This window comes from Python bivittatus, unplaced genomic scaffold, assembly GCF_059951505.1.
Source record: "Python bivittatus isolate LINGU-HERP-01145 unplaced genomic scaffold, Pbiv_v1 ctg000060_np1212, whole genome shotgun sequence".
NCBI lineage: Eukaryota > Metazoa > Chordata > Lepidosauria > Squamata > Pythonidae > Python > Python bivittatus.
In genome coordinates this window covers 1,356,978-1,383,680 of record NW_028277044.1, presented here as the reverse complement: position 1 = coordinate 1,383,680, position 26,703 = coordinate 1,356,978, and the positions used below count along the sequence as shown (strand labels likewise).

The window sequence follows — 26,703 nt, the reverse complement described above, 5'->3', positions numbered from 1 at the left end:
AGTTCTTCTGTGAATTAGTCAAATTCCATTGCCTAAACAGGTAACCACACATTGCAGCAAAAAGAAATCCCTTTAATCCTGTTTGTCTATCTGAATCTTCTACCAATAGAGAGATTTTACTCTAACTTCTCCACAACTTTATATATTTTATATATTCTTTCATGCAGACATTTTCCCCCAAAGTAGCCTTTATTTGCACTAGTCAGCCAGTCAATCAGATAGTCAATACTCTAAACTAAAAAGTCCCAATCAAGTAAGGTTTAGCTAGACATATACTGTATGAGCATGTATGGGCTACAGAAATTGAAATGACCACTAGATGGCAGCAAAGACACACAAAGTCCTAACTCTTTGCTTCCATCTAGGGGTTACACCCCAGATATGGTATACCCACTATGCCTACCTGTAGTTGCCACCACATAGAACATATTTTTCTTATCTATAATACACGAAGAAGAGTGATTAGAACCTACTGTAGCAAGAAATAGCTGAAATACAACTTATGTGTAACTTCTATTGTGTCATCTAATGATACTTCCCAAATTTGGAGCCCAGTTTCACATGTGCATATTTCAATTGCCCAAATTCAGGAGCCAGCACAGCACTTGTTGATCTTTCTGGAAGGTCAGTTAGGAAGGAACCAATTTGGAAAAGTATGATTTAGGGCCTAAATGGAGATAATGAAACCATTGTCCCTCTAAAGATGTGCATTATCAGCACTATTTGTAATTAAGTATTGATTTATTTATTCAAACAGTCAAATGTTATTGTAATTAGTACTTAACAGCTGTAATGTGAAAGTTACTAAAATTGGGTTTTTTTCCATTTTATTTCTCTTTGACCTCACTATTTACATTTATTTTTTGTATACCAGTATGGATAAAATATCTGCCAAGTTAAGGTAATAACTTACAGATATGATGAAATAGTCTTGAGTCCCTACATACATGCCATAAGATATCTGATCATGTAAGGTGCTATGTCTCTCAGTATTATTTTGGCTGCAAACAGACAACCTGTCTGAGCAGTTGTTGTTGTTGTTTAGTCGTTAAGTCGTGTCCGACTCTCCGTGACCCCATGAACCATACTGCGCCAGGCCTTCCGGTCCTTCACTGCCTCCCTGAGTTTGCTCAGTTTCATGCTCATTGCTTCAGTGATGCTATCTAACCATCTCATCCTCTGCCGTCCTCTTCTCCTTTTGCCTTCAATCTTTCCCAGCATCAGGGTCTTTTCCAAAGAGTCCTCTCTTCGCATTAGGTGACCAAAGTATCTGAGCTTGAGCTTCATTATCGATCCTTCCAATGAGCAGTATGAATACACAAATGATTATCGTCACAGACAGCATTGTGATGCTGTAATTTTTTTCTTCTGGACCCTTTCTTAATCTTTCATAGCATAGCGTTCCCTGTGTTTGCACAGAAATTGCACAGAGAGTTAACAGGTTCTTTGCAGTGCTAAGCATGTGCAATTCTGTTTTATTTATTTATATACAGGTAGTCCTCAGTTAACGACAGCAATTGGGACCAGAATTGCTTTCGCTAAGTGATGTGGTTATAAAGCGCAACATCACGTGACCATGCCGCTTAGCAACAGCAATTCCAGCTCTCCCAGTTGCTGTCATTAAGTGAATTGTTAAGTGCATTATTAAGCAAGGACATCATGCGGTCACCATTTGCAACCTCCTGCTGGCTTCCCCATTGACTTTGCTTGTCAGAAGTCAGCAGAGAAGGTTGCAAATAGTGACCACGTGACTGCGGGGATACTGCGACACTCGGAACTCTGAGGACCTGTCGTAAGTACCATTCGTTCAGCACTGTCACAAATTCAAACCATCATTGATCGAGTGGTCGTTAATCAAGAACACCTGTACTGTCATATCATTTCTTCAGTCCAAAAGGAATTCCAACTCTTTTTTTTTAATCTTGAGCAGCATCAAAAGAAAATAAACACATTAATTTCAGGTCTATCCATGGGTATCTATCTTGTAGTAGTCTGCACACTAGTTCTCACTTGCATAGCAAGGGTTTTTTTTTTTCTTTAAACTGAAGTTATTGGAAACTCTGTGATTTTGAAATGTAGAGGTGTGTGTATGTATGTTCACATGTATACATAAGAGGAGTTCAGCATAAACAAGAATTCCTAGCAGAAGAGTATTCCAGAAGAGATGTCCTGCTTATCAAACCTTTCTCAGAGGTATTTCATTGGCTGATGTAGGTACAGAAAAATCGACTCAGTTTTTAATCTGGCCCAACGTGGTTCTTACTATGTTAACACCCCAATTGATGTTAGTAAGCTAATTGCTTTCACATCAGAGCTCTTAAGTAAAGTATGAGGTTATTATCAATATAAAATAATATTTTGTTGTTTATATTTCTTTAAAGTTTTTTTTAAATAACAAAAGAAAATCCCCTTTAAGAATAAAGGCTTGTTTTTCCAGTAGAAATACCAGATAATAAAGGTAACAGCTACAATACAATACTCATTTGTTTTTAGAAAGAATTGCCCATCATGTGTTGTTATTTTTTAAAAAAAAGGAATGAAAGGAAATTTGTTTAAAGTTATACTTTATACAAATCAGAAGGCATAAGTTTGCAAAACACATTCATGATGCAGTTTTGAGAACCCTGTCAAGATATCACTAGGCATAACGTTCTTCCTTCTCTTGCTGCGAATTGAGGTCTTAACATTTTGTAATGAACGAAGGTTTTGGTTAACCTTGGCTCTGGCAGGCCTCATTAAAATAGCAGCCTGTCAGTTTCAAGTTTTAAAATATCAGGCCTGTCAGTTTTATATTCAATAGAATAATCTACAATTTTATTTAGGACATATTTTGTATGGAGGTGGGATGTGTGTCCTGAGTAGTGAAAAAAGAAAGCATTAGTCAATATTGCCACCTAGAGGACAAGAAAGGTCCAGGTGTTCTTGCCATACATGAGGGGAGCAGTGATGATTCTCAAGATATCACACACACACACACACACGCAAGCACGAGACTTGGAATAGCAGAATGGAAGAGTAACATGTTTTTCTACTGGAAGTATTTAGTGTTATTATAATTAGATACAGTTAGGATTTTTAGATCTAATTCTTTCCAGATGCTTCTGTTATACATCAAGAATTTTCTTTAGTTCTGTTGTCTAACTTTTTATCTTCATGATGGGCTTTATGTACAGACCATTATCCAGCAGTCCCAGAAATGCCTAATTTTGAAGTTCTACATATCACAGAAAGATTGGTAATAATAAGTAGGCCATCTTCAAAATTACTTCATATATTGAGACAAAAACTTTTCATTAAAACCAAATGAATATATTTGGTAGGGCTGTGCAAAGATCTTGATTGGACCTTGAACTCTTCCATGATTTCTATTGTGTCTGCTTCGGTCTCACAACTGAACCAGCAAGCAATAATATATATTAAAAAGATACCGAGGCCCTTCTAATAGCCTGATTCCAGAGCTATTGGAGTGGGTGCAGGTGGTATGGGTGTGGGTGTGGGTGTGACTTCACTATTGTAACTTAAATCCATTTCTGGGAAGAATAAGAGATAGTAAAAATGCTGCCTGGCAGAAATGACAATGCTTTAGTGAAGTCATAGCTGCCACCAGTCAGGGGGTGCTGTATGTTTTTAGATGTGTGTAGAGAGATGTGCAGTTTTGGCAGCCAACTGGGTCCCCCAGCCTGTGTGGGATACCATGCATTCTGCAAGTATTTAATCTCTCCCTATGTAGGGCTTGATATTAGTAAATACCTGATTGTGGATATTTATCTTATACATGAACAATCCAATGTGTAAAAGTTGGGATGTTCAACTATTGAAGATGTAGACTTGATGTTTCACCTTGGAGTCTTCCTAAAAAAATACAGGTCATGTGCAAGTTCAAAAATAGGGAAAAATGCTTCTGTTCCACATACAGAGAGATGAACTCATCTCCTAAAAACACTTATGGAAGTGTGGAACAATTACATCAGTGTAGCCTCTTGTGTAATTAATTGGGCCCAGCTGGATGGCAGTCATCTTAAATGGTACAAGAACAACAGATTTTGTTTTTAAAAATATGCACAGTCAGTTACTTCCAATACATCTATGTCAGACAGTGTGATGATCCACAAGTTTGAGTCATACATGGACCAGGCATCCTAATAATTATTTATTTATATATATATTTATTTATTTACTTACTTACTTACTTATTTATTTTAATGAAACCCTATTTGCCCCAATCTGAAGACAAAAGGAGTAGATACATGCAAAAAATACTGTGATACCGAAAACGAAAGTACTGTAAATACAAGTTTGGTTCTAAAGAATAAAATTTAATACATTTGTTTGGAGACTTCCCTATCCTTAATTTAAATCATCATAAGTAGTGGTATTTGATCTTTTATATGCAATACAGACATACTTATCTTCTTGCTGCCACATTTATAATCAGAGAACACTGGGTTGTGCACATGGTGTTCCCTATATACCAATTTTATCCTCATTCAATTACATGAGTTTTGTCTCTGCTTCCTTCAATGGGGGGATGGTAGAGCGAGGGGACTGATTCCTCAAGGTAGCCCCCCGCCCACCCCAGTGTCTGTTGCTGCTTATATCACATTTTCATTTTAATGTAAAACTCCCTGACCAGGTGAAGTGTTAATGCTTTTCCCCACCCGCATACTGATCTTCTGTGATATCACTAATCCCCTTCAAATGACTTTGCCTATGACTGTGCAATCTCATATGTATCTCCTCAGATGTTTATTGCAACATGTTTGATAGGGCTCCTTTCCCAGGTAAGTGGGTATAGACTTGTAGACTACAGTGCAATTTCAGCCCAAAGCATGCTACCTTTGACAATGCCCAAAGCTGTAGATCTTCCAAGGTCCCCCATCCCCTGCCTACAACCCTAACCACCTCTCCTTCCATTGCTGTTGCTGCTGCATCACTCCATCTAGCCCTATCCTCTTGCTCTTCTACTTTTTAAAGCAAATTTAACAGTAAAACACCTTCCTCTTTCTCACTCCCCCACTGGTTACCTGGTTTTCTACTTGCTACGAAGGCCATTGTTTCACCAGTCAACCAAGAAGGGTCCAGTGAAGGCACAGGTTCTTACTGCTCCCAGCTCCTCAGCAGCCACACATCCCCAAAGGCAACATCTGTTTGGATCAGCTTGCTAACATTCCCACATTTCAAAGCCTATGATTGCCATTGTAGGCTCCATCAGCCAGGGTCCAGCCAGCCTAGCATATCATGACTTGTTGCAGCTAGGCCACTGGGACATGTCCTTCAGGGACCCCATCCTGCAGGTCCACAGAACTTCAGCCTGGAGCTTGATCCTGATACAGTGTAACTGACCCTAGTAGATATACCTTATTTAATTGAGTTCTTTCTTTGTTACCGCCATCAAGAATATTTTTCAAAAACAGGCTTTACTGTTTGGATTTTTTTTAACCAAATACCCTCCCTTTGTCTTGTGATTAGGTAATTGACATTAAAGAAAAACTAAAGCTTTCCAAAAAGTTCTGGTCTACATTACCCTACACCATCTGCAAGGAAGAAACAGTGACTGCTGGCATGTCCAATGAAGAGGACTGTTGGAATGGACATACCAAAGCTAAGTAAGTGGGAGAAGACATAAAAACAATATTTGCAGGTGAAACTCCCATGCAGCTCTGCAGGGTGTAGCAGGCGTTGCTCTGTGTTGTAACTCTCTGTCAAATGAACACAAGGAACATTGGCATGCCTTGCCCAGAACTAATGAAAATGTCTCTCTCCACCGTAATTGGAATACTTTGAAAAAATACATACAAATGCCAGAAATCCCAGAATCTTGCAGTTCTTCACAGTATCAATTTCAAAACCCATGCCACAAGCCATAATAGATTTATAACATTATTAATATATGATGTGTAAGAAACAACTTGCATAACTTACATCTTTTTAAAAAACATGTTGAGAGGAATTTGTGTGTGTGTGTGAATGAAGAGTAAAATGGAAAGATTAGGCCTATGCTGAGAAGGCTTGCCAAATTTGATATTTTAACCCACGTCAGACAGAAGGGAGAGGGTTGTTAAAGGAGATACCAAAAGAAGAAGAAGCTTCTCAATGCTTTTTTTCTGTAAACCTATATGCATTTTTGAAGAACACAGTTAGCAGTATGGATTTATGGATCACCATAGTCATTTTTTATTTTTGCTATAAAAACATCATCAGTTGGTGAGTAGTACCAGAAAGTATTGGTCTTGGACTCTAAAACTGCTACTCGGTTATTCATCATTTCTAAATTTCTGACTCCATGACTAACTACATGTACCAATTTGTCCTTCAGGAATTTCTTCAGGCTCATCACTACATTCTGGAACACATTTTGAGGTGCACAAATTGAATGCTTTATTAGGCTTGTTAGCTTTCTAACAGTCTACATCAGCGTTGTCCAAACTTGGCCACTTTAAGATGAGTGGACTTCAACTCCCAGAATTCCTCAGCCAGCCATGCTGGCTGGGGAATTCTGGGAGTTGAAGTCCACTCATCTTAAAGTGGCCAAGTTTGGACAACACTGGTCTACATGTTTCCTGCAGCTTAAGTACACTCAACAAGCCCAAGGCATCTGTGGAGCAGCATATCCATAAAGGAAGTCCAGTCTTTCACAAGATTGCTGAGAGTTCATCAAAAATGATGTTCGAAACTATTTCCTAGTTAACTAACAATATTTTCTTGTTAACACATTTCTGCTGGATCTAATTAGTACGCCTATATGCCTTCTTTTTCTTTTCTTTTTTCTTTTTTCTTTTCAAATGGGCAGGGGAATCCAATCCCCAAGCTCAAGAGGACTCACTGCCAGAACCTCCAATACAGTCAGTGTTCAGCCAGGGTTGTTTGGACAGAAAGGAAATGTGGGAGGAGAAACATTCAGCATCCTTAGTTGATAGCTGTGTTTAAAAAAAGAATATTTCTTTTGGAAGAGATAGTTCATTTAGGGCTGATTAGGATGATTAGGATGTGACAGAGAGGTTTCATTTCTCCACATTCACAGTTCCTTACAGCCCATACTCTGCCAAATCACTGTGCTGCTTATTTAGGGTTTTCCAAAGCCTACCAAGATTAGGAACTACCGGCCATGAAAATGGATATGGAAGAAAGAAGATGTTCCTCTCTTCTGATTTGTCCTCCAAGGTCATATCTCTCTTAAGGCCCTTGGAATGTTGTTCTGTTGACTAGAGAATTATTTTCCTAATTTATATACTTAATTTTCACTGAAATCAATAGCCCTTAAGTAAAGACTCAAGGTTCATTTATTTCAATGGGAAATTAACCTAGTCTGAATAAAACCTAGAGCTTTTAATTTCTGGTATTTCAACAGAAGGACCGGAAGAAGAGCACAGAAGTAAGTTGTGCCCATTTCCAACAGCGTTTTAGTATGGAATTATTTGTTTCTCTTAGCAAAGTTAACAATATTAATTCAGTTTACATTATACCACAGTATAAATAGTAGTACATTATTTCTTTCAAACACAGATAGATATTACATGAAAATATTCTCTTCCATCTGTTTCTTACAAACGTTCAGGCCATATCACAATATATTTCTCCATTTAAAAATTACATACACAAAGAGGACACACAGTGGATGACCCCTACTGATTTTTAAGAATTTTCAAATTTTGAGCCATGGTTACTCATGAAATACAGTGACTTTTATGGAAAAGAGAACCACCTGTTTGCATCCATTCTAGGAAGGCAGCCCTCCCCCCAAGTATAAAACATCATAGAATGAGTGAATGATTCTATAACCAAGTTTATCTCAAAAGACGAATGCATGTGCCATGGATGAATGTCCTTGTGTCAGTGAATAATGCCATGAAAGTGTAATCATAACAATGGTGTGTCTTAATTCTCTGTTCTGATGCACAGGTATCTACCCGAGATCATGAATGATGGGCTCACCAATCAGATAAACAATCCTGAGGTTGATGTGGACATCACCAGGCCTGATACCTACATAAGGCAACAAATCATGGCCCTAAGAGTAATGACCAACAAACTAAAAAATGCATACAATGGAAATGATGTGAACTTTCAGGACACAAGTAAGACCTTATGTTGGTCAGCTGGGCTATCTCCTCTGCTGCAACATTGTTTTCTGACTTCTAACACTAATAATGATCTACACAGAAGTAAATGGCTGTATCGGTTGCTGTAATTGCTTTTGGTGGCTAGGCACCACTGTGGGTGGGCATTCATGCAGAGTGAGTAAGACCACATCATAAATGAGGTTGGAACCAGGTTTTTACATGTTGTTCTAGTTGGGGTTCAATGCTCCTGTTTTTTAACTGTATTAAGCCCACTTCAGGGCTTACAATACTACAAGTAGTCCTTGCTTAACAACCACAATAGGGACCAGAAAATTCATTGTTAAGCAGGGCAGTCGCTAAGCAAGTCATGCCCAATTTTACCTTTTCTGTACCAGTCATTAAGCAAATCACTGCAGCTGTTAAGCGAATCATGCAATTCCCCGTTGATTTTGCTTGCCAGAAGCCAGCTGAGAAGGTCTCAAATGGCAATCACGTGACCCCAGGACGCTGCAACTGTCATAAGTGCGAGCTGGTTGCCAAGCGCCTGGATTGCGATCACATAATTGTGGGGGTGCTGCAAAAGTTGTAAGTGCAAGGACAGGTTGTAAGTCCCTTTGTTCAGCACTGATGTAACTTCAAACAGTCACTAAATGAATGGTTGTTAACTGAGGACTACCTGTATTGACTTCTGAATGAAGAGGAAACATATCACTAATTTTTCAGCAATCACAGAGAGGAATCTGGGAGCTGCAAAAAGCGTTTTGAAGTCTATATGTGGTCCTGGAACTTTCCTAGACCACACATAGACTTGTGGTTTGCTTGATTTTATAAAGAGCAGCCTTACACATAAGCGTCAGATGCTAAGTCCATCCAATCCAATGCCTGTTACTTTTATTGTCAGTGATTTTATGAGTTTTCACAAGCTGAGGTCTTTCATGCCTGCCAGTAAGATATCTTACAGTGTAAACAAAACCAAATCTATTCATCCCACCCAGAAAGACAGCGTACAGCAGCATTTCTCAACCTTGGCAACTTGAAAATGGGTGGACTTCAACTCCCAGAATTCCCCGGCCAGCCTTGCTCCATGCTGTCCTGAGAAAAACCTATCATGACACTCTAGCAGCAGCATGCAAAGGATTCAGTCCAGACGGCAGGCTACCACCGTCCCCCCACTGGGCAATCCCCCTGCTGCTGTACCCTCCCAATTTTCTGTTCTAGGAGAGCAACTTTCCATTGCTTTCCTTTTGGTGGGCGGATCTTACTGGACTCGCATATTTCATATGTACATATGCATACACACATAAAAATATATGTATACTAAATTATATTAAATTGCACATATATCAAAATGCACTATATGTAAGCACAGCAACCAGCTTTAAAATAAAAATTCCTTCCTTCCTTGCATTTTTGCAGCTGGTTAATGGTGGCTCAGCAGTTGTAACACCTGCTTGACGAGTGGAATATCCCTGGTTTGAAACTTAGCAGGATGTTTTTCGTTCCCCGAGCTATCTACTATTCCATTGAGCTTTTAATATTTTAATAAGTCCACCTGTGTTCCATTTTATTATTTTTCCTGTCACTTGAGATAAAAGGATTTCACCCACAGCTCCCAAATACCCCCATGAGGTTATTTGGGATATTTCAGAGATGGAATGAAAGCCTTCTATTTCCCGTGCCTGGAAAAATGACGACGCAGGAGATAGCTGCATATCTAAGCTCTATCTGCCTACCTGCTTGCAAGATTTTTATACGCTTAGAATGAAGATTCTAAGTGTATAAACCTAAAAAGGGAACCATAAGCAAATGCATCTGATATTCGGAAAGATGTTAAGATATTTGCATGGAGCCAGAAGCATGGAAACACGCAAGGCAGGGCTGACACGCCTACCCACATCCCCCGTGGAATCTGCTTCCGACTTGCTGGAACGCCTGGATGGGGCTCCAGCTGTCTTTGATTTGCATGGCACAGAGAAGCCCTTGGCCAGGGCCAGCAAAGGGTTGGCGTCTGGGGTACTTCTCTGTTGGCCTCTGGATTTTTGCAGCCCAGATCTGTATAAGTAGGCCATAGAGTGAAAGATTAATGCACCACACTCAACTGTACCATCTTGTACTAACAGAAAAGATGTGTTGAAAAATTTTCTGTTAAAAGGTCATTACATGTCACTTAACCCTTGAAAAACTGTTTTTAAAACTGCAGGAGTTCCCATTGAGATAATATTTTTGGAATTGTGCTGTTACTACTTTTTCATTTTATATATACTGTATATAGTATATACACACATACGCATACATTCACACATACTCTGTATATACATACACACACATACACACTATTTTAAGAGCTTTTAATAGTTTTTATGGGGTGTAGACTGTTATACTGCTTCCCAAAAAAGGTTTAAAATGGAATTTGCAAACATCTATGTAAAATGAGGGGGACGTGGTGGCGCAGCGGCTTAATGACGCTGAAAGTTGCTGGCCAGAAATGGTTGACGCTTCAGCAGTTCGAGTCCAGCCTTCGCGTTAAACAGGGTGAGCTCCTGTTTCCTCCCCAGTTCCTGTCAACCCAACAGTTCGAAAACTTACGTGAGTAGATAAATGGGTACTCTCACTCCGGTGGGAGGAAAAATGCTGGCGGCGCCTTGCAAAAAAGGAGTTGGGAGCAGTTGCCGGTAAGCGCGAAAAACCGTGCGCGCCCGAAAAGGGCGCGAAGCAACGGAAACCCCGCCTCCTGCGCTCGCCAGCTGGGCTCTGCCCTAGGAAGCAGGCTCTGGCAAACCACTTCCGAAGAACAGTTGCCTTGAAAACTGCAAGGACTCGTCCAAGCAGTCACTGCAGGGTCAGCAATGACTGAGCGCAGACAAAAAAAAAAAATGTAAAATGAATGGGCAAAAAGAGAAGTGCTTTCTTATTGCCAAATAAAGAATGGTTAGCTACATTTGAAATGTGTACATGTTAAACTCAACACTTTCAGAAAAAAATAACTAAAGTTGGTTTGTCTTTAATTATTTAGGAAATAGTGGGGATAGGGATGTGACTTGTAAATAAGTACATGCTATTACAGTGATACCTCGGGATACGAACGCCTCTGCTTGCGAATTTTTCGGGTTACGACCAGCTCCGGCCCCAAAATTTTACCTCGGTTTGCGAACTCCGCCTTGGGGTACGAGCCATTTTCCGCCCGTGCCACGTGGTCCGCGGCTGTTTTTCCGGCCCTGCCGCGTGGTCCGCGGCCGTTTTCGCGCCGGGCCGGGCTGTTTTCGCGCCGCGCCGGGCCGGGCCGTTTTCGCGCCGCGCCCGGCCGCTTTCCGTGTGCTCCGTGGACGCCAGAACGGATTAACGGTAATTACATTGAACCTTATGGGAAATTGCCTCGGGTTGCAACCAAATTCGGGCGGAGGGCGGAACGGATTAACCGGATTTACATTGAACCCTATGGGGAAATTTGCCTCGGGGTGCGACCAAATTCAGAGGGCGGAACGGATTAACCGGATTTACATTGAACCCTATGGGGAAATTTCCTTCGGGTTACGACCAACTCGGGATACGCCCAGAGTCACGGAACGGATTAAGTTCGTATCTCGAGGTACCACTGTATATGGATTTTTTAAAAAAAAAATGACATCCACGCCCTTTCTTCACTCATATGTGCATATGTGGCATTTTTATTTTTCTACAATTTTCACATGAGAAACTAGCTGCTCTGAGGCTTCTTGCAGGAGAAAAAGATACTTAGATATTTTATTTATTTTTCTGGCATTATTGTATTGCATTTTTAATATATAACTCTCCTTGAGTGAATGATATGTGCAAAGACCAAATAACTTTCTGTTTTAAATGAAATATTAGTAGATATATAAGTCTCCTTGGGAAAAAAAAGAAGTTATTTTTCAGTAAACGTGACTAAGAGTTCACTGTAAAAACATCCCAATACCTCTCCCTATATTTGTGGAAACATCCAGATTGCAATTTGCTAACAAAGTTTTTGTTTGCTATTTCATTTCTGTCCTTTTTTTGGGCCCAAACAAATGGCTGTAATTCAGTGAGGTATTTTAATCATTCGCGCCACCTGAGGAGCTGCACGCACATATTTAGTTTTCCCACTGAAGTCCATCCCTTAAAATGTTATTACTATCTTCGACCTTCGAGAGGAGGAAATCTGAGCCTTCCTCCGCTTGTCCCAGCATCTTCATCTTTGTTTCTGGCGCTTTTACAAAGCTTCCCCACACAAGCCTTTCAAAGAATACGCTGCATTGATGCTGATAGGTATTATTTTAAAAAAGAAATGGCCAAGGGAGCAGAGGGCGTTCCATGGGGGTCACTAAAGTCCAGAGGGTGGCTGCCCTCTTTACTTGTTTGACCACCACCACCACCACTACCTGTAGATATCTCTGATAGGGAGGGTGAACTCTCTTAAAGGGCAGCCATACAGTATATTTTTCAAAAATTCAAACCCGATAATTCAGTCCTTGTGTTTGCTGTGATTTGTGGCCTATTCAGTCCCTTTGGGGGAGCCACTGTAACCCCAGCAGATCTCTGTTCCACATGTAGCACCAATGCAGGACCTGCTATGAGGTCCTGGGAAGGAGCTCAGAACCATCTGATGGTCCTCCAAGCGGTGCAGTCAGACCCATCAGGCAGTAGCTCTTGGACCATGAAAGTTGTCTGGAGCTGTTTCATTCTCCGTGTTTTGGGCCATGTACAGCCCTGTTTGAAACCAAACTGAGAAACAAGAGCTGTTCTCTAAAGCCTCTCCCTTGATTTCTCCCTTCCTCTCCGTGCTCCCTACAGGCGAGGAGACCAGCGGTTCAGGTAGTGGAAGTGGCTGTACAGATGACATTTGTCCAACAGAGTTTGAATTCATCACCACAGAAGCTCCTCTCGTTGACTCAGACAGGAGGGAAGTGGACTCTTCGGCCGGCCGGCCCCGCCCATCCGTCCTCACGGGGCTTCTCATCGCTTTGGTCTTTCTCCTGCAAAGACACTGCAGATAATCCTGGCTCCAGTCAGCCCTGACTGTCTTTTAGCTATTGAAAAAGAACAGAACAGCCAATTTGCTCCTTTTCTGATGCCCTTGGACAATGGACCATGCCACCAACTCTTACAGTTTTCTACCAGAATGAAGCGGCCCAGCACGCTGCCCGCCTTTGTGCTTTCCTGGAGAGTGCCAGGTGCCCAGAAAAACCGCTCCTGGGAAGGCAACGTCCGTTCCTCGGCGATCTCTTCTCTCACATTTTTATTGTAGTAGACTTTTCAGAATATTATTTGCTTTTATGCTTCAGAAAGAAATGGGGGGGGGGGATTAGGGGACATGGCCTTTTATTTTTATTTCTTTTTTTCCATTAGAAAGAAAAGGAGAATGGGAAGAAGAAAAATGTTGAAAACAAAACTATTCCAAGGCCGAATAAGAAACACACACATATGCACACATGGAAAAGCCAAGCCTTCTTATCAAGGACACTTCTGTATTGCACTTCAAATCACCAAAATGATGTTTACCACTGAGAGAATATCTTGGAGTTTATAACACAAATGTAACTATGTGCATTGTTAACTATAAATGGAAGAATTAGCTGATAAGTTTAAAAGCAAAAATAGGAGACTTTCTGATAACAAGAGTAGCACCTTCCCTTTGCTCGCACCATTTTGCGTTTGCCTTCTAAGGCTCTTGTTGCAGTTGGTTTGATCCATGCTATGACATTGACCCAGGAGTGCCCTGTCAGGGCATCTGCAGGACAGTGTCAGGAAAGTCAGGATGGCAGCCATGATCATGTAATCAAAGCCATCTTTTTAGGAGCATTCCATGTTCATGCATTGCACATAAGAAGGGGTGGGGCTTCATTCACATGGTCACACCCCTATCTTGGCATTTTTAACAAACCTCTGCAGACTCCTGGTCCCCTATTATCGTCAATCTGCAGTAAATTTTTAACAGTTCCTGAATTTAATTTAAAACATTGAAAAGAACCAGACACACAGACGCGCACACACACACACACACACACACACACCCCTCTTATGATATACAGTAATCTCTTTCTTTTTTACTTTCACTTTTGACCTCAAGCAGAATCTTCTGAAACTATGATGTTTGACATACCCAAATGGCCAATTTGAAAGAAGCCAATAATAGTTACTGGATCAATATCTTAGCTTTACATAGAAATCACTTTCTTTATACTGTTTATTGTATCAGAAGGGAATTCTATTGCTAAACTGTTGACACTCTTACATGTGCACGCACTCACACAAATCTCTCTCTATATACATATATAATATATATAGTATTGACACGCAAAATTTCTTTCACTTTTTTAGTCTTAGTACGGCCATCTATTTTTATATATATGAATATAAATATAAATATATATATATATATATATATAAAAATCACAGATTTTAACTTCTTAATTACGAGCTCAGGGTTGACACATCTTTGTAGGGGGAAAATGTTTTGTCAACCAGTTTTTTGTGTATATGTGTTGCTTGGGTAAATGTCATCCTTTCATAATTGACAAGTGCAAAAGTCAAACACGAGACTTTCTGCCCATTTCTTTATAGCAGGAATACACAATATTTTTTTTTTCAGGCTAAGATCCACATTTGGTCTTTGAATGGTGTGCTGTCATGGGGGGACATACTCTATACAGTAGATATGTATGAAGTCAAGCAAAAAAATAATACATCTTTTTAATCTGAGTTTTCATTAAAATAAGTTACGACTCATATACAGGTAGTCCCTGCTTAGCTACTGTCTCGTACAGCGGCCACAGTCATAACAGTGATCAAAAGTAGCTTTGCAACCAATCCTTGCATTTATGACCTTTGCAGGTCTGTAAAGCAAAGGAAAGCTGAAGTAAGATCATAAGCACAGTTCCAGTTGCACTTAGCAACCGCTTTGCTTAGTGACCAAGTTGCCAGTCCCAATTGTGGTTGCTAAACTAGGACTACCTGTATTCCCCATGTATTTGATAATTTCTACCATTGGTTCTGTTAAGGTGTCAATCTGGGGTAACTTTGGAGGACCTTGGAGGTTGCTTCTAATCTTTGAAGGCTTGCATAAGTTCCACAAGGACAGGGAAGGTGTCCAAAAAGGCAAGCCCCCTTTTTTGTGATATCACATGCACAGTGCATGTAAAAAAGGGACTTTGATCACACAGTTGCAATCACTATCTTGATTTTTTGACAGACTGCCCAGGGATGCCCTTTGCAGTGCTAATTCTTTCCAAACTCATGCATTTGTGCAAATCTATGGAATACAGACATAGAAATATGCAGAACAGCTTGATTTGGTAATGATGATTGTACTCTTATGTGCTTTTCTCCAAGGTCAATCTAACTGCATACAGACTTAAAATATCTGCAGGATGCATCTGGATAACATGATCTGATGTGAAACTGTAATCTACTCTTATGTGATCCCAATGGGGGTACTTCAGACTTGTTCATGAGATCCATAAGCCAAAACCAGATTCAAAGAGATCCACTTTGATTTCAAGAAGACTGAACCAGAAATTTATTTAAAAATTCAGAATTGTACCAGGTTCATGACTCTTCCACTCAAAATTCCACTCCAGGTTCCTCCAGGCCTTGTTCCTTTGGGCAATACAATTTATAGTGGAGGTGAGGAGCCATGCAATTGCTACTGTTCCAAACATTTGGGAGTCAGAAATCAGTCCCTTGCAAACCACCTTGGGAAAAATCAGTCTATCCAGATCTGCTTTCTGCCCAGCCTGCCATTCAAGAGAACCATAAACTTCATACCAATCCATGACCCTTCAGCTCTTCAAAAGCTGTGCCCTCTAGCCAAGCTAGACTGCAGGACATCACAAAGTTTTCTGGGGAAGGAGACAGAAGTAGTTGGTCACTGTCCTCTTCTTGGGTTCTTTCTTGTCCTTGTTTCTCTGCCAAGCCTATGGCCCTGGGTGGTTTTGCATCTGAGTTCTAACCAGGGCCAGCCACACTCAGTTTCCGATGGCAGACAGTGGCAGCCACTTGCAAAGATCTGGATATTGATGAACCACCTTGTGTTAGGAGAGAAAATGTCAGTCACATGCTTACCTTGAAGTCTGCTGGCTGGGGAATTCTGAGAGTTGAAGTCCACACATCTTAAAGTCTTAAATTTAAGACTGACATCCACTACAGTAATCTGTCTGCTGGAGCAGCCTTTATTCATATTTGTACAGATTATTCTACTGATATTTTCTGAGCAGAATAGGTGTCTCCTCTGATTAATTAACTTCGTTCACTTTTCTCAAAATTTAAGGAAAAAGAAGTTTTCACATTCCAAGATTTTTTGCAATACTTTTTGTTTTTCTGATGTCATCCATTTAAAAAAAATTATACTTTAGCCTTCCTCAAGCTACTATCTCCTAATATATAGCTCTTCTGATCCCCAGCAGACATATTAAACATGTCTGAACAGCAGCTGCTTGAACACATTGTTTTAACATTAAAGTCCAACACTTGGAATTATTCAAGAATTGTTCCTGTTCGGATCAATTCTGTACTGTATCTGGTTATGCAGTTTAGATGGTTACTCTTTATACCTGAGTACCATTCTGACTATGTAGGAAGTCAGACTTCCTCACTTGTTGCTGATGCTTCTCAGTTGGGGTCCAGCTATACTGAAATGGCTTTTGTGTCTCTCCATTAACAAAAGATTTGGCCCAAATTTGAAGGGACAAAACTTGTGATCTCATTGTGTGCCTGGTTTCTCATGGCTGATTGAGGGTAGCAGCAGCCTGAGTTTCTCAAAAGAAATATTGGATTATGATCAAGAGTAGGATCAGCCCAAAGGTAGCTCTGATGAAAATGCTGGTGGCTATGCAGTAACCATGGTTCCATCTCCCCAACCAGAGCTGATGCTGACTGGTGTTATTAACTCACAGGGAACTCAGATAGTGTGTCTCCATTTAACCACCTCAATTGTATGTATGAATTACCATGTGAGTTAAATCAGGAATGAATTTGTCCCATCATATTTCTCTGTTTATTTCTTCACAGTAGGTACCATGACTGCTTTGTGTCAGATGTGCACAAGGCTCTCAAATACCCGCTAGAGGTTAAATTGTTTTTTTCTCATACGTCACATTGCCTTGGAATGTGAAAGAGCTATTAAATCTACCAAGTGTGTTGAATTTCAGAATTAGGAAATAAAAATGTAAAAACCTGGTGCTTCTTAAACACAAGTATTCTATATCATTTGATGTGCTTTTCTTTACTTTGCTTATAATCATTGCTTGTCTCTTGGAAATACTTAGATATTGCTGTGTCACAGTGCAAAAAACAAAAAACCCTGTTGATGGCCCAGTATAACAAACAACACCTACATTGCTTTCCAGTGAATGTGCCCTGCACAAGCTTGCTCCGGTCAGTGTAGCAGATTCAAAGTCTTACGTAGGTAGCATGATGTGGTTAAGATAGCAGCACATACCGACCTAAAACCTCTGCTGCCCTTATCATTCTAAAGAAGGTCACAGCAACAAATGTTCCTAACACAAACATTTATGCTCTTTCTATCATGAGAAAAATGTGAGAATCAACCACCATGGCCTAAATCAAAAATGTGCAGGTGGATCAATTCCATCTATGAGCTGACTAGACTCATTTTTTTTTTACCAGGAAGATTATGGAGCTCAGGGGTGGGATTTCTAAGGTGTAATGTACTCTCTTCTTACCTTTTTAGCCAGATAATCATTCTGGTTTAATTCCAAAAACTCCAAAGGCTTCTCACAGTAGTATCAACTATATGTTTTCAGCCCTCTGCTAGTCCCTTTCACAAACTACAGGCTCCATCAGGAGAATCATTTAGCAGTTATGAAAAGTCTCTGGCTTCAACAGATCACATTTTTCTGGGATTCAGCCCTATATAAGTGCAAGCCCAGAATCAACAGTGTAATGCCTGTAGATTTCCAATTTTTGGCTGAAAATGCTACCACTCTGGTCAGTTGTTACATCATCATCACCATCATCATACACACAACAACGTGAAATCCCAGCTGCCAGTTCTTTAGCTGGTGTTGGCCTTCATTCACACTGAGTTCTGCCCAAGAACCTAGGATGTCGTAATGTATCAGCATAGCATATATGCAGATCAAAGCAGTGTGGCCTTTTTAATTGACAGATGGAAATGTTGTCAATGTGCACATTTTCTAAATGCTGTGCCAATAACCACTGGGACCACCACTGTCAGTTTATGCCATAATCTTTCAACTTTGTTTTTCAGATCTTGATACTTTGTGATCTTCTCCAATTCTTTGTCTTCTATTCTACTATCCTCTGGTATTGCCATATCAATTATCCACACTTTCTTCTTTTCAACTATAGTTAAATCTGGTGGGTTATGTGCCAAAACTTTATCAATTTATATTCAGAAATCCCACAGCAATTTAACCTGCTCATTTTCAACTACTTTTTCGACTATATGTTCCCACCAATTTTTCATTATTGGCAAATGATAATTTTTACAGATGTTCTAGTAAATCATTTTGGTGACTGTGTTACATCATTGTTTATAGTCAGCTTGTGCAATCTTCTTGCACAAGCTGAGTTGATCTCAGCTGATGATCTACTGTTTCTTCTGCTTCTTTGCACAATCTGCACTTTGAATCATTTGATGATTTTTCAATTCTGGCCTTGACCACATTAGTTCAAATAGCTTGCTCTTGAGCAGTCAGAATCAAGCTTTCAGTTTCTTTTTTTAATGTTCCAGTTATAAGCAATTGCCAGGTTTTACCTTTATCCACTTTACCCTTGATCTTTTGTAGAAATTGACTATGTAATGCTTTTCCTTGCCAGCATTCTGTTTGTGTTTTTATTACATTATTTCGATATTCATGTTTTGTTTCCTCTACATTCAGTAAGTTCCAATTTTTAACTTGCATCAGTGCTTGATCTTGACTTTTATATAATCAGCCAATGCAGGCTTTTCTTCCTCAACAGTTTGTTTGACTTGAAGTAAACCTCTGCCTCCATTTCTGCAGGGCAGGTATAATCTATCAATATCACTACAGGGATGTAATGCAGAGTGAATAGTCTTGAGTTTTCTTGCTTTTTGGTATTATTATTGTTGGGTGCATAGTCAACCAGATGTTTAGACTGGATTTGGCATTTTTATCCACCTATCAATTCCTTCCCATTGACCTAGGATAGCAGATATTGTTTGATGGTGTTAAAGGTATTATTATTATTATTACAGTCAGCCAGATGTGTAGATTGGATTTGGCATTTTATCCACCTGTCAAGTCCTTCCCAAGGACCTGGATAGGCAGATGTTGCTTACACCTTATAGACAGAATCTTGCCAAGCTAAATCTATATTACAGCAACTAGTGGATATACCCTGGGAGATTCTAGGGAGTGGCTATCCTGAATCTCTTACTCTTCTCATGCTCCCCCTGTGGACAATGTTGCCTTTTGCCTCCTTTCCCCTGCTGGAATGCCACCCTTCCTTCCCGACAGCCTTGATCTCCCACATCACTCTCCTCCTCGTAGATACATTCCATCACAGTCTGTTTTGTGGTCCCACCAGTTCTTGCTTGCAGGCGAATGGTATTTCGTGCAGATATTCCAATACTCTGTTGTTGCTACTTTGTCATGCCGTTGTTTGTAATCAGTCTGTGTGATCTTCTTGCAGCAGCTAACTAGGTTATTGTTATTCTTCCCATACCATGCCTCCCAGGATAGCCCAAAGTGTTTCCCAGCAAACTAGATTTGAAAAAATCTTAAATTGAAGCACAGTGAAATCATCAATTAAAAGCAAATCCTTTTCAATACAAAAATGGCAGATCCTTAAAACAATGCAAAACTTTAAATACTTGAAGTTTCATTCATGTTTAAAACACACACAAAAGCAAAGTAACAAGCAAAGACAGTCTGGTTCTGGAATAGTCATATCATGCGAATACAGGCTTAACTCATTTTTGGAAGGAGCAACACCACATTTTGGAAGGGCTCTCACTAAGGAGCACAAGCAGGACCTCCATAGGTGCCTTTAATGGACAAGGGGGGGCAGGGCTTTTAAGAATACCATTTAAACCATTTTAGATAAGTGTTAAGATTTCTGATTGGACTTAGCTCACAACCATGCTACATTATTTTCTGCTTCCTCTTAAGAGTTGGGTGGCCACATTCTCCACGAGTTGCAGCTTTTGGCCTGTCTTGAAGGAACCTGGTGTAGAGTGCATTGCGGTAATTCAATCAAGTAACCTAATCAAGAGGCTGTTCACCTATGGGTCAGTGAGACTGGCTACCTCAGTTCAGATAGACTCCTGCAGGGCTTCTGGTCCACTGGTTTCCACATTTTGCTAGCACATCAGCTTTCTGAAATTGACAGCCATAGGACTATTGCAATAAACATAGCATGGAACAAGAATAGGCTGATCAAGAAAACAGAGCGAGTGCCAAGCTGCCATCCTTGATTTATACAGATAGTCCTCGTTTAGCCACTGACTCATTTAGCGACTGTTCGGCAGTTATGACAGTGATGAAAAAGTAACTTTGCAATCAATCCTCACATTTACAACCTTCGCAGGTCTGTAAAGCAAAGGAAAGCTGAAGTAAAATTGTAAGCACAGTCACAATTTCACTTACTGACCCTTTGCTTAACAACTGAGTTGCCAGTCCCAATTGTGGTTGCTAAACGAGGACTACCTGTACAGTCATCAAACAAACTGCCATGTTGGATTCTGCCTCCCAGAAGGTGGAAGGGAAGAATTGTTCTTGATACACCACATAATACAGATTTAAAGTATGTGAGACATTTGGAGCTCTTTGGGTGCACATTATGGATTTGACGCTCAGGACATTCAGATGACAAAGATTAGACAAATCCAAGCTAAAGACTCCCTGTATTGTTCATAAAGCAAACTGATTATTAATATCCACAGAACTGGGTGGATACAAAATATCCTCAATATTCTTGCAAGCCAAGACTCTGTTTTGCTTTTCATTTATTTATTCATTTATTCATTCTCTTAGAAGTTTGATATTAAGAGGAAGAGATGAAAAATTGTCAGTGTGCATTGCATACATAGGAAAAAACATGAAATAAGAACAAATATCCTAAAATATTCTGCAAATAAATTTTCAGAGAAGCCAGGTTTATTTATTTATTCATTTAGATTTGCTACACTTATCTAACTGCCTGAAACCAGCCAGACTCTAGGCAGCTTACAGAAGTTAAACTACACATCATTAATTAACTATGATTAAAATTGAAAACTATAAAATTATAAAATTAAGATATGATGTCAGTCCCCAAAGCCTCTTTGGAAGAGTCATGTTTTCAACCAGCTTTCAGAAGGCTGAGGGGGAGGCATGTGCACTTCAGGAGAAAGCTGTTCCAGCGGAGGATGGCTGCTACAGAGAACACCCACCATTGGGCTCTCTCACACTGTAGCTCCTGGTAAGTGGAGACCCTCAGCAGACACTCTAAGATGTTCCAGGCTGGAAAGACAGAATCTACTGGGAAAAGGGGGTCCCCAAGATAAATCTTTAGGGAGACTTAAATCTAAAATCTCTAGCAGATCAGTAGGAGGACAAGGTTCTCAGTAAGAATTTGATGTTATATTTGTCTGGGAAATTCTCAAATTTATTTCTTCAAAGGCTTTGGTGTCTGTTGTCCATGCAGTGACTATTCGCATACACACTTCCAGAAAACAAATGTAGACCAGCCTGCAATTTTTTTTTGCTCATGTTTATCTTTTTATCTCATTGCTATATGATGCTATCTTTTTGTTAAAGAACACAAAGAACCAGAGCGGTTTCTAATGTATTTGACACAGCCAAAGAGTTCTAAGAGAGGTGAGCAATCCTCTAGCTTAGCCTTCCTCAACCTAGTGGCATCTTGTTGCAAGAGACTTCGGTTCAATTAATTCCAAGCTTACATGACCAATCTGCACATCTTCAAATTGGGGAAAGCTGTCCCACAGCTGCCTTTTCAGAGGGGAAGAGGTTCTTCTTTTTTATCAATGATCAGAGCAGGCAAGCTATGCTTTCTCTACTTGGCCTGTGACAAGCTAGTCATGTGTGCCAGATAAGAATTGCATTGCCAGATATTGTGCCAGAATTGTGTGCCAGATAAGAATCAGGCATTGGAAGAACCTCATCCCCCAGCTCCAGTTGGCCAATAGAAATACGCATGAGCAAGATATTCAGTTTTGTTATAGGCATGCTTGCAGAGTTCTCCTTGCCTAGGCTATGAGTTTCATTCAGGGAGTATGAAATTGTTCAGGGACATCAGTACTTTTTTTTTTTTTTTATGGTTCATTGAATGAGCAGGAGATCTTTCTTTTTCACTTTAAGAAGTCATCATGATACCTACTGGCTGAATCATACATCACTGTCATAAGACTTGAGTGCAAACAACATTGCCAAAAGCTAACTACAATATCAGCAGCTAAAGAAGATCCTTTGCTATAAATCTTTCTTTATGAGTCGCTCTGCTGTAGGATAATATGAATAAAAAGAAGTAGCTTTGCATGCTTTACAGCTTTGGTCCTAATAGAGTTGCAAAGCAATTTGGAACCAGATTCCAAATGCATTTCTCTCCTTGCCTTGTTGAAAGGTTATGCCTGTCACCCAGCAATGGGACTCTTCTCTGTTTGCATGGGACTCAGGAAAGGGTACAGATTCACAAACTGGGACTGAGCCCCAATAAACATAAAGTCACTGATATAGATGTTTGTTTGATTGATTGATATCCAGTCTTTTCCTCAGGAACTCAAGCCAGCTTACATGGAGATTCCCCTTCATTTTATCCCTACCAAAACAATCCTATCCAACTGAATCAAAATTATCCAGTGCATTGTCATGGCTGAAGATATTCTAGACCCTGGATTTTCCCAATCATATCTCATTATGGATAGCACTTTATGCAAAGCTTATGTTATCTGAAACGAAGAAGGCCATCATTTGGGGGTATTTGTAAAGTAGCACTTATACCAAAAATTTGCAGTGAGTAAAACAACCTGTTTTCAAGATACCCCAAATGTCGGCCATAACATGGTAAGCCACAAAGCTTTTTAATGAGCTTTTTAAAGGAGCTTTTTAAAGCTTTTTAAACAGTGTTGGGGGGACATTAAATGAGCTAGCCTTTTTATCTGTGAGAGTTGTGCAAGCATCGCTAAATCAGGTTTGATGGGACTTACTTCCAGGTAAATATCTCTACCTGCAGCCTAAGATAAAGAGTTGCAGTCTGAATCACCTTAATCCATTAAAGTGCCAACTCTATTCCTCATACCCTCTAGAGAGGATGATAATAACAGGCTACTATCCACATATTGTAAATCCCAACGGATTTGGGATGATGACACCAAAAAGATGGTGCCTTCCTTGAATAATACCTATTTGTATCCAGCATCCATCCTTCTTTCTTTCCATTCATTATATTAATTACATAAAGAATGCCCAACTCCAACCGACTCTGGGTGTTTTACATAATAAAAGTCAGAACCATAAAACAGGGAAACAAATGCTACGCAGCCAGAAAAATATATACTGTATGTATGTATGTATGTACATGTATGTATCTGTGTGTGTATGTATGTATATGTATGTGTGTATGTATGTATATGTGTGTGTATGTATATATGTGTGTGTGTATACATGTGTGTGTATATGTGTGTGTGTATGTATGTATATGTGTGTATGTGTGTGTATGTATATATATATATATATATGTGTGTGTGTGTGTGTTTATGTATGTATGTATTTGTGTGTGTGTGTGTATGTGTATATATATATATATATATATATATATATATAAATATAAATATAAATAACAACGCAAAAATCTTACAATGATTCACCTACCACCCTGCCCCAGGGTCTGGGAGAATAGCACCTTTTGGAACATTATCAGGATGGGAGCCATCTGGATCTCTGGACAATTGCTGTTCCAGAAGGCCATACTAGAGGAACAGAACAGCTAGCATCTAAAACAGATACAAGTTCTGTAGAACCAGATGGAATTTACTTTCAAATACATGCTTTGTTTTGGTTTGGGGTTTTTGGTAGCTGCTTGATATCTTGAATAACCTTAAGTATTAACGGGGCAGGGAATTAGAAGGTGTTAATGAAGTCACAATTAGGTTTCAATTAAATTAACAACAAGCTCTCTTAGAATGCATAATCTAATTTGTTAATCAGCCTGCAGCAGCATCTTTTGATGGAGAGTGTAAGGAGGTGAAACCAAGTGTTGCAAATCACAGAATACATTAAATTAAAGCAGAACTACTGGAGGATGCAGAGTGCTGCCATTTTTACATAAAAGAAAGACAGAAAGAAAAACTTTAAAGCCTAATGCAATGTATAGGCCCCTTCTGAGAACTTGCCCCTTGGTATCTGTCAGGTTCAGCTGGCACTGCACGCCTAGGAACTTGCCCAGCCGCGCTTTAGTCAATTTCACTAGTCAATTTCACCGCTCGAGCGCTAGCGCAGAAAGAGGAAATGCGAAACCGCAAGCTAATGAATGGGCCGCCTGGCGCCACTTCACTAATCTGGAGCGGATGCGTTGTGTTAACGCCAGAGGGCCAGAGGGCGCTATAGACAAAGGAGAGAGCCCGGAATTGAGGAAGAGATCAGCGCGCGAGGGGATGCTCCCGGCTGGGCGCGCGACAGAAGCCCCAACGAAGGCATCAGGACCAGCCATAGGCAACAATCAAAGAAACAAGAGAACTGGGCTGAACCTGCCATTCCAGTAGAAGGGGGGATTACAGGGGGCAATCTGCAATCTAATTTGTAATATGTAACCTAGCAACGGGGCCCGCGGGGGGATTGAGACAACTATAAAGGAGTAATGTAAATGTACCAAGCCAGTCTTGGCTTTGCTTGTGACTGCTACGTTACGCATGAGTAAACCTCTTTTGTGAACCACACGTGTCACAGGAGTTTCTCTGTCGAACGGGGCAAACCTTACAGGTATCATCCTAATGAGACATCCCTAAACCCTCTTTGGCACCATTTCAGGTAGTTCTCAGAAAAATTTCCTGAGTTGTTTAAAGGTCAAAATAAACAAAACCACAAATGAGTTGCAGAAGACTCAAAGTAGGCTGTGCAATTTAAAAAGGGGAAAGGAAGGGAAGGAGAGAAGAATGAAAGGAGGAAGTTAATTTGCAGTCCAATATTTCAACATGAAGATAGGAATCTGTTTGGGCATTAATGCGGTGATGTCTCTTCCTTAATCTTCAGTATGAAAGAAATGTATTTGTGCCTGACCTATCATTTGAAGCTGGTTTATGCTGAAATCAAGAAAGAAGTGGATAGGGTCGCTAACGCTCTGCTTCCCCCTAGAAATCTGATAGGAAATGGATTGTTTAACCTGTTGTCGTCCCCTCCCCAAATTTATCAGTCTGAATGATAAATTTTATTCTGGTCATTGACCAGTTCAAAAGTAAAAAAGAAAACACATTCTGAGACTACAAATAAATACATAATTAAAACCAAATAATTATAAAACTAATGTGGTCAAAAGACAACATATTTTAGCAATAGTAACCACATTCAGGAATATAAAATCACATTGGTTGGACAATAATATCTGTAAATAACATTAATCTGGGTGGCCTAGATAGGGAGTTGTAACTGGGCATCCTTGTAAGAAGGGCAACGTGGCTTGAAGTTTCAATAACTCCTTTACGAAAAGTCTTTTTTCAGATGGAATATCCTGAAATTTCTGCTCAAGAAGAGATGTTGGAAGGGCATTTAAATCTTGCCAGAGTTGGGGCTTTGCCACCTCCTGCCACATACCCCTCCTGCCTGCATGCTGTCTATGACAGCCTGGTTTCAGGGGAAAAAAATCTCAGCAACTCAACTGCCCAGCCACCTTTCCTAGTGAAATACCAGGAACTGGAAAGTGGGATCACCCCCAAGCACCATGGACTCAGTGTTTCAAAGCACAGCAAATGAATATGTTAACTTTGCTGCCATTTTCAACCATAATGCCAATGAAATACATTGGCTCAGCTGATTCCTGCTGATGTTACAGGATGAGAGAGGACTGGAGCTGCTTTTCAACCTTAGGTGGAGTGCCTTTAGTCTAACCTACCACAGATGATGGGTTGCAAATCATACAACTGAAGAAAGAAGGTGCCTTCCTCACACAAGTGGGAGGAGATAAACATGTGAAACACAGGACAATCTCATGTCTTTAAGAACAGAGAAGGAAGTGACTTTTTGTGGGAAACAGAAGAAAATGAAATGATGATATATGGATTTTATGACTAGTAAAATTAATATAGAAAAAATGGATGTTAAGTTGTAATGCTAGACTAAGAGTTTAATGTAAGTTTTACTTATATCTGCTGTAAAAGAAGTTGGAAGTCATTCTTTTTTTTTTTTGTATTTCTGTTTCTTTCTTCTTTTTTCTTTATCTTTCTGCATTTCTGTTCTCCTTTCTCTTCATTCTTTCTTTTCTTCTACTCTTTTTCTTGAGTATTAGTTCTTGTTAGTTTTTATCTTTCTGTTTTTAAAATTTAATAAAGTTATTATTAAAAAAAAAGAATGGAGAAGGAACTAAATATTTCCCTCCACCTGTTCAGGCATTCCTTATCTAGAACAGTTCATATCAATCTCAGCAACTTTAAGATGTATGGACTTCAACTCCCAGAGTTCCCCAGCCAGTATGCTGGCTGAAGAATTCT

The 26,703-nt window shown here is 39.9% G+C and overlaps 1 protein-coding gene across 2 annotated transcripts in view; it reads left to right on the top strand.

The window, feature by feature from the left end:
* Nucleotides 1-17,239, top strand: part of GPC6 (glypican 6) — an 812,403-nt gene extending 795,164 nt beyond the window's left edge. For both annotated transcript variants that reach the window (XM_088136457.1, XM_088136458.1), the window contains 3 exons: nucleotides 5,470-5,606; nucleotides 7,900-8,075; nucleotides 12,852-17,239. In XM_088136457.1, the coding sequence (XP_087992583.1) occupies nucleotides 5,470-5,606; nucleotides 7,900-8,075; nucleotides 12,852-13,054 (516 nt within the window). In that variant the 3' untranslated portion in view covers nucleotides 13,055-17,239. The remainder of the gene's footprint in view (nucleotides 1-5,469; nucleotides 5,607-7,899; nucleotides 8,076-12,851) is intronic.
* The last annotated feature ends 9,464 nt before the right edge of the window (nucleotides 17,240-26,703 follow it).